This window comes from Solenopsis invicta, chromosome 16, assembly GCF_016802725.1.
Source record: "Solenopsis invicta isolate M01_SB chromosome 16, UNIL_Sinv_3.0, whole genome shotgun sequence".
Classification (NCBI taxonomy): domain Eukaryota; kingdom Metazoa; phylum Arthropoda; class Insecta; order Hymenoptera; family Formicidae; genus Solenopsis; species Solenopsis invicta.
The window spans coordinates 13,265,405-13,275,190 of record NC_052679.1 but is presented as its reverse complement, the minus strand read 5'-3'; the positions used below and the strand labels follow the sequence as shown (position 1 = coordinate 13,275,190).

The following is a 9,786-nucleotide window of genomic DNA, read 5'->3' as shown; positions in this document are numbered from 1 at the left end:
ATACAATGGCAGTTTCCGGGACATTATTATTTCTAATAAGTTTAACGACAAAAATATTAAGTCTGATGCGATAAAGTTTTTGAAAACAATGTAAATATTAATATTATTGAAAGAATCTTACAAATAATTCATCTGTAACGATCAATTTTAAAAATATTATTATGTCCCGGAAACTACTTATTATATAAAGTCAAATACCAATGAAATGGCATATTTCAGGACTTTGTCGTATTTTTGACATTAACTGATATAAAATACTTTATTTTATAATCAGAATTATCAGTTTTTCTTTCTTAATCATATTTCTATTCATGAGAAGCGATTTCGTTCGATAATAATGTAATATATACGAAATAAATAAAAGGTCCTGGAAACTGCCGATCCATATATAATTAAATTGGCAAAGAAAAGTAAGATATATATATAAAAAAATCAGGTACTATCTGATTTATATTAATGTCCTGCAAAATTTAAAACAATAAAAACAGATAGTATAAAAATGTCCCGAAAACTGCCTCTGGACATACATATATATATATATATATATATATATATATATATATATATATACAGGGTGTTCGTTAATGGTTGTCCAGCCTTTTACCGTACGTAGATGCCGTACCGACTGAGCTTGCTAATTTGCTAAACGTTTCCTAGATGACAGCTGCTTCGGTTGAGCGCGCGAACGCGATCTCGCAGGACCGAGTGACACGTACAGGCCCCTGGTGAAAATTTTTCTCATATTTTTTTCGTATAATTTTTCCGAACATCTGTATAATTTTTTATGAAACGTTATAAAATGTAAAAAAGTTAAAAGTATTTTTTTAAAACTGTGAGATGAGAAATCTCAGAATACTTCAGAATGTACGTGTATGAAAAGTTCTAACAATAAGAGATGTAGACTTTCTAAGTATTATTTCTACGTATTTCTGAAAAATGTTCCTATTCGTATAAAAATTATGAGAAAAACTGTAACCAGGAATGTTAAATTCTATAAACGAGAAATTTTATATAATTATTAGAATAGTTTTTACCGGGGAAAGCTGTGCATACTTTGTTATATTACATTTGTTACTAAGATTACTATTTCTATTTATTAATCAAATTAATAAATAAAGTAGTAAATAGAAACGTAGAATACTGAATACATTTAATAATATATCCACACAATTTTTATCACAAATTTTTAATACTTGTAATCTTTTGAATTTAAATATTATCTTTGAAGTACTTTTAATTTAAAGAACTTCAGAAATAATATTGTAATGTAGAAATAATACTTAGAAAGTCTACATCTCTTATTGTTAGAACTTTTCATACACGTACATTCTGAAGTATTTTGAGATTTCTCATCTCACAGTTTTAAAAAAATACTTTTAACTTTTTTTACATTTTATAACGTTTCATAAAAAATTATACAGATGTTCGGAAAAATTATACGAAAAAAATATGAGAAAAATTTTCACCAGGGGCCTCGTGCGCTCAACCGAAGCAGCTGTCATCTAGGAAACGTTTAGCAAATTAGCAAGCTCAGTCGATACGGCATCTACGTACGGTAAAAGGCTGGACAACCATTAACGAACACCCTGTATATATATATCACCCTGTATATATATATAGGGGAAAGTAGGTAAATTGCACGCATCTAAGGGAAATTTATCGCAGTGAAGTGATTTTTAAAGTTGAAATCGATACGAGTACAGAAATAGAAACTTTAAACATTTTTTTATCATTATGTATTGTCATATTGAACAATTTTTTATTTGGTAATGCTATATTCAGCAAAAAGAAGCAAGTGGTTAAACGAAAAAATTTCTCGGGCCTTGGGTAATTGTACGTGCGGTTGGATAAATGGACGCGGAGGAAAAATGAGGTTATAGCCCATTCTTTTAACTACACTACACTGCACTACACTGTACTAGTGGCACTATAGTTGATCTCACGTGGTCTCACGCCTTTCAAGATGGATGCGTAAAATTGTCGACGGCGAACTTGATTTGATAAAAAAACAATTGCTTGATGACTATTTAATTAAATTTAATAAACAATAGCTCAAAGAACGCAGGAAAAAACGTACTTTTGTTAGGTATAACAAAATTAAATGACTAAAGTAAAAATACGGACTTATTGCCTTATTTTCTGAATGCCAAAATCGCAAGAAAAATCATGATTTTACTTTTTCTTATTTTTTCAATTAACTACGTTTTTAAATGATATAACGTATGGTTATATATTTAAAAAATGCCTTCAGCCTACAAATATCGTCGTGATATAATTTCTATTCATCGGGAAGGTGCCAAACCACGAAGCGTACAATTACCCAGTGCGTACAATAACCCTACTTTCCCCTATATATATATATATATACATATATATATGTGTATATATATACATATATATATGTATATATATATACATATATATATGTATATGTATATATATATACATATATATATGTATATGTATATATATATGTATGTATATATATATATATATATATATATATATATACAGGGTGAGACATTTAAATCTATCACCCCAAATATTTCCGTTTCCTTGCATTTTACAAGAAAATGTTTCAGACAAAAGTTGTATGGTTTCAAGGGGGTCATAAGATGGTGTCATTAATTTGACCTTGAATAGTTGCTCTATATATATATATATATATATATATATATATATATATATATATATATATAGAGAGAGAGAGAGAGAGAGAAAGAGAGAGAGAGAGAGAGAGAGAGAGAGAAGGGGGGGGGTGAAAAAGATATTCGATAGATTGTGCACTGCGATTATCATTAAATTTTTTATAAAAAGAAACAAAGGGTGTAATAGGAAAAATAGATATCCAGAAAATGTGACAAAACATTAATTTTATTGTTATTGCAATCTGTCACTTGTACAAATTCGATAAACAGTATATTTTTCTTCTTTCAATGTCTTCTTACAATCACCCAAGCGCGTTTTATGTAATAATTATCGTCCAGAGCAAATAATATCACGAATAACATTTGGTTCAGGATAGATCGTATCGACTGTGTTTTACATATTAAATCATGAGATTTCAACTAGTTAAAATACATACTCGAATTTGTAATAAACTATATGTAGCCGCAAAAAGAAAATTTCCCATAAAATTTCTTGTGCAAATTGGAAAAGATAGAAAAAATCGGATTAAATGTTCGTTTTCTCAATACGAAGACTTGCAGTTTATATCGTTGTATAATTAGAGTACGTACCTTGTTTTTCATTGGTCGCGGATAGGTGCGATTCTACGATCGCATGAGTCATGATGAGTACAATGAACAATAATCCTGTCATATTCGTTCCATCGATACATTTTGATGCGAGAAATACAATCAATAATCACCAATTCGCGTTCTTTTTTATTTTCCGCATTCTTGAAACCGTGATTACCATGAATTATTTATTGACTATGAGAAAAACACATAACGGTTAGGCAAGAAACGGAGATCTTCTTTGGCATCGACCGAGCAGAAACGTTTCTCGGATTACTGACCAAAGCGCAACTACCTCGCTTTCCATACCACTCACTAGATAAACACCTTACAGAATACGTGCGTCGTATGTTCACACTATCTTTGTCTTATTGCAGGATTCATATAATCAGACACGGGGTTTGCTTTTGAAACACTACGAAAAAAATATTCAAATGAAATTTATGATAAACGAAGAGAAAATTGTAACGCACTTTAATAATTATCCATACAATCATCAGGCATTATTTGTACAATAATAGTGGCTATTTGTATAATCGTACATATATGTAATCTCTTCTGCTAATTAATTGTCTATGAAGACGGATAAGACTAATTTCTAGAGTCCGACCGAAACAATCGTTTTTTTTTTATTATAATTTCAATTGAAAACAAATATTTGGTTATGTGTCAATTTCGGTCGAACCCGAAACCAAAAACTTTTATTGGAATCTGAAACAATAATTATACAAACATTATCACTATTCTAATATTACAATTCTATTATCACAATCTATGTGTTATACATTATTTGCAGTATCATAATCACATTATCTCAATAATAATAAAATTAAAAGAAAAATCTTTAAACAAGTTTTTGGAAAATCTCGCTGAATAGTAAACATTCCAAACAAAATAAATTTTAAGTTAATAAAATAAAGAGTAATTGTAGCGTTAAAAATAGATTTATTAATTATAAAATCAATTGCAGATATGAGTTTTCTCTTATGGTTATTTGGAACTAAAATAGTACTGTGAAACTGATTCGGGCATAAATATTTGTTATTAAAGAGAACCCCCACATCAAGGATCGAAACGTTTGTAAACTGACTGAAAAATGTTATTAATTAATTATATTTTTAAAATAATTTGAAAAATATTTGTCACTATTTTTATTATCTCACACCTTAACAACCGCGAAAGCTCATATCAGTAATATTAACTATATAAATTTTCAATGTTTTTTCGTACTATATGTTTTATTCCGTTCAGTATTACAAGTTATTGCAAATTATAATTAGTTCAGTTCTGTCGAAATTCCAATTTCGCTCAAAACCGAAATTTAATCAAAACTTCAACTTTTAGTCGAAAATGATCACAACCAAAACCAAATTTTCGGTCAGACTCTACTAATTTCTTATATATAGCATGACCAACTATTTCAATTTCATTCATTAAATACAATTTTCTGATGCCTAAGTAAATTTAACTGAAATTTCTTTATCATTGAAGAAAAATGGAAAGATACAAATAAATATAATTTCATTTTTTTTACATGAATCATGATTTAGTGTAATAAAAAAAGGCTATTCAATTTAGTTGATAATAATAAAAGGAGAGAAAATTACAGTGGATACTTGTTTAATAGAAAGTATTCAGATCTTGCAATCGTAAAATTGTTTAATGATACTGCTGGCTTTATGTATATCTTGTTGTTATATATTGTATTATTGCTTTCTTTTTACAGCAGATAGATAATGAATAATCGATCAAAGAATTTAGAATTTAGAATATCTTTAAAAACCAATAATTTATATGTAAAAAAGAGTTGATGAATGCATATCGATTACCTAAATCGTGCTTTATCAATTACATTTTTACTTAATGTAAGCAACATTTGGTGACAAAAATAAAAAATAAATAAGAAATAAATAATATAGACAAAAATTTAACAAGCTATATGGTTGTTTTGTGCATATCAATATATTTTAAAAGAAAATCAGATAAAACTAGTGTTGTGCTTACATAACAAAATTATCTAGATGAAGATAAGATAAATTATATGTAAATGTATCTTAAATAAGATAAATATGATTTAATTTTAATTTATATAGATAAAGATAAAATTATATGATTTTATCTAGCTAAATTTTTAATAAAGTAACAAGAAAATAAAACATTATTTTATGATTCTCTTTCTCCTTATACATTCTTAATTATTTTAATTCATAAATTTGATACATTCAATGGCGATTTAGGAAACCCACAGATATAATTTAGGTGATAGATTACATAAATTGCATCTTTTGCAGCATGTTGCAAAAAGCATATAATAAATGAATTTGTTATTGTGAAAAGTTAAACATTGTAATAAGTACTTAAAACATCAAGCTACAATTTCCATTGTGTACAAATTAGTATACCAAATGGAAAATGACAAATAACTTACGTGGTATGCATTTAGTAACTCTCCCTAATATGTATCTTTGCAAATAATATCTAATAATATAAATAAGTTTTTATTTTTTATTTTCTGTAAAGCGTACAATCAAAGACTTGAAATTTTGGAAATACACATGTATATGTAATATAAATAATATTTCGATTCCGGCAACAAGATAATTAATATAAAATGATTATAAATTTTGTATATTACCATGAGCATTTTATGCAAATATATCAAATATTTAAGCTAAGAAATTTAAAAAAAATCATGTAATCACTAAATTTGTAAAAATATAACTGTACAAAGTAATTCTCCAAGTATTGTGTGTGTGTGTGCTTGCGTGCATGTATGCGCATATAAATATACATATATACGCACATACGCAACACATATATGTACATACATGCATGCAATAGTGATGGATGTGTACTCATACACAGACGCACACACACACACACACACATGATTTATTTATATCGCGGTTCAAATTTTCTTCTGCAATTAGGACAAAGGGCCTGCAACATAAACAAGTGCGATTGTGAATTTTTATGCATGTTTAAAAGGTTGTATCTAGTTAATGTATTTTCAAATTTTACCCCATATTTTCTTATCAATTCATTAATGCAGTCCTTATGAAAATTATGTCTACAAGGATGCAATTGTATTACATCAGAATCAACTATTGCATATTGGCAGATTGAACAATTGTTTATATCATCTTTACTTGTCACAAAATCTCTTCTTTCTTTACTTTTCGAAGAATTTGATGAACTTCTTCTATTTAATAGAGCACTGAAAGTAAATATTTTTTGTAGAAGCATATGTAATATGTAACATTTCTAATACTGCAGTATTCTATATCTAGTTTCTGAAGTAAGAAAAACAACAGTTTTCTTCCTTTATGTTATAGAGAAGAGTATGAGAATACAGTTACATTGTGTACAATAACTTTGTTAATAATTAATATTTTAAATTGAAAATTTGTTAAAGGATTACATTTGTCGATGTGTTGTTCAGTTAATTCGAGACACAAAGTTATGAAATATTTATTTTATTTAAAATGTTATTTATACAAATATAATTATGTAATTGGTTGAAGAAATAGGGGGTAGTAATGTGACTCTCTCACAAAATAAATTTAAAAAATTAGTTTTGCTTGAAAAATAGTTTTATTATAAAATTACATTTATTCAAAATAAACAAAAAATATTGCAAAATATATGCAATGTATAATCCTTTTACATACTTTTTTCATTAATAAATTATTAATAAAATAAAAATAAAATAAAGTATTAATTAATAATTCCTTATATTCTTAATTATTTTAATTTGTAAATTCAATACTTTTAATGACAACACAATTTCGGAGACCTATAAATATGATTTAGGCAATATGTTACCTTTTATCGACTTTACATATAGAACTGTAGTATTGAATATCTATATGTAATGTAAAATTGCAGTAAACCTTTCAAATAATTATTTCAATATAAAAAAAGAGGTCATATTAAATGTGTTGAAACATCAATATGCTTAAGGAATTATATTAACAAAATCTTAAGCTACTGTTTAAGTTGTTATAACTTAAAATGTGTACAAATTAATGTTCAATAACAAAAAAAGAATTCATTACCTAATAATAAGAATATCATGAATGATCACAATATCTATAAGGGCCACAATACTATCCCCTTATAATTAAAAGCACAAGTTATAAGAAAAATTGATTTCTGTCAGAGGTAAAAACTAAGTTTATAGAAGAAAAAAATGAGATAATATACTTAGTTTACATTGACAGTTTGATATGCATACTTATATCTATATTAAATCATTTGATGTAGTCTTAATATTATTTTTTGTTGATATAGTACGCGTATTAAATTGCTCAATGTAAACTAGATAATTAATGAATAAGTAATGATACTTCTGCATATATCAAGATGAATACTTTTCAGTTGGATGCGATGATGTTGACCAAGATCGGTCTTCATAACAGTCTTCAGACGATCTTCTGTTACTTCTCGAATACGACGAATACTGTTCATCCGTGCGATTATTTTCGGTGAATACATAATACAAAAAAGTTGCTATTCCAACTCCAACTCCGACAAGTAATACTAATCCAGGATATGTCATTTTTATTACATTTAAGTGACACATACGACTATATCAATCCCTCATCTTTGTTTTGATTTTCATAACGTTGTATTATGTGCAGATTTAATATTTATATATATATTAAATTAATTATATATATATATATATATATATATATATATATATATATTCAATAGCAAATCTAATAAACTGCAGGATTTCCCCGTTTCTTATCAATCACAAGATAATCTCTTTCTGATCAATTCTTGTGTAACAACGGAAACATTACATATACACTAATCCTAACTTAACCTAAGCTAACCTAACTTATCATAAAAGTGGTAACAGACAGTAGATGCATTAGGTTTGTTCATAGACTTAGGAAATTATAGACCGAACGTAAGCTGCTACTAGAGTCCTATATAAAGAGAGAAGCGACATCGAACCCCTACCACAACCTTCAGTATCCAATTGAGTCCTTCACCGCCATTTTAGGACCGCTCTAACGTCATCAAACACCATTCGTATCATTCTGCAACAGCTGTGTTCACAATATGGCTGCTCGCTTAGCCAATCAAGTATTAATCAGATTACCAATCAGAGCTTCGGACATCAATGTCGCTTCTCTCTTTATATAGGACTCTAGCTGCTGCCTTATGCCTCGTGCCCACAGGACGCGGCAAGGCTTGCCGCGCGGCGGAAGTTGGCATGGTAGCCAATCATGAAGTTGAACTCGATCCAACTTTTGCCGCGAGGCGGAAATTACATCCAGGCGAACGAGACGTTGATTGGCTATCGAAATATTCCTCAGCCAACTTTTGCCGCGCGGCAAGCCTTGCCGCGTCCTGTGGGCACGAGGCATTATAGCGAATTCGGTCGCTTGCACTAATGTATGTATTAGCGTTTTCGATTGGGATGCACTGGCTGCACTCAGTGTCAAGCGCGTGTTCGATTGGCAGTGCCAATGCGCACTTGGCTAGTGTCACGTGTTCGTTTGAACGCACGACACTCGCATAATGCGCACTCACTGCGCACTAGAGTCCTATATAAAGAGAGAAGCGACATTGATGTCCGAAGCTCTGATTGGTAATCTGATTGATACTTGATTGGCTAAGCGAGCAGCCATATTGTGAACACAGCTGTTGCAGAATGATACGAATGGTGTTTGATGACGTTAGAGCGGTCCTAAAATGGCGGTGAAGGACTCAATTGGATACTGAAGGTTGTGGTAGGGGTTCGATGTCGCTTCTCTCTTTATATAGGACTCTACTGCGCACTAAGTGGCACGAGATATTTTGACCGTGCCAGTTCAGTGCACTGGATGCATGCAAGCATCAGTGCATTATTGTAAGCAATAACGAACAAAATTTGAAAAAATGAGCAATCCGAATTTGGATCTTTTTAATATTTTGGAGACATTTTTGGAATCTTCTTCTAGTTCAAGCAAAAAAGAAGAAATAATTGCAATCTTCCGAACTAGAAGAATGATTCCAAAAACTGTAAATTATGTAGCATGTGTGAAAAAAATGGATAATGACATTGTAAGTGTTATATCTTTTATACAAGTACATCGATTTTATACTTTTTTTAAAATATAATTAATTACTTGATGTAATATAATAGCATTTTTTTAATGATTATATACTATTTAATTACATATAGTAAAAATCATTACTTACTGAGCACGAGATTACTTTTTCGAGGTAACTTTTTTCTTTTTTGCGTGATCTATTATAATTAACTGAAGTGACACTTGCACTGAAAATTTGGGCGTGTTCTTTTGCATTTGCACTATTCAGTGCAACTCATGGAACTTGTCCAGTGTTGGCGTGAACTGAGTGCGCACTGGTGCGCACTAACTTTTTCCCAATCGAAAACGCTATATGTATATACACCCACGGAATTTGATTCTGTCCATGGGGAAATTTTCTAAATTGAGAAGTCACCACTTTCTACATACTCGCAGTTTATGATTAATGTAACGACTAGATTTTATTGGTCGTTACGTTAATCATAAACTCTAAG

General features: G+C 29.4%; 1 protein-coding gene across 1 annotated transcript; it reads right to left on the bottom strand.

The window, feature by feature from the left end:
• Window positions 1–3,697: 3,697 nt before the first annotated feature.
• On the bottom strand, window positions 3,698–8,094 carry LOC105197175 (probable E3 ubiquitin-protein ligase RHY1A). Its single transcript, XM_011163422.3, has 3 exons — window positions 7,613–8,094; window positions 6,261–6,456; window positions 3,698–6,179 (listed from the first exon to the last, which is right to left on the bottom strand). Exons 1-3 carry the CDS (start codon window positions 7,822–7,824, stop codon window positions 6,132–6,134), a joined length of 456 nt encoding a protein of 151 aa, XP_011161724.2. The 5' UTR covers window positions 7,825–8,094; the 3' UTR covers window positions 3,698–6,131.
• Window positions 8,095–9,786: the final 1,692 nt, after the last annotated feature.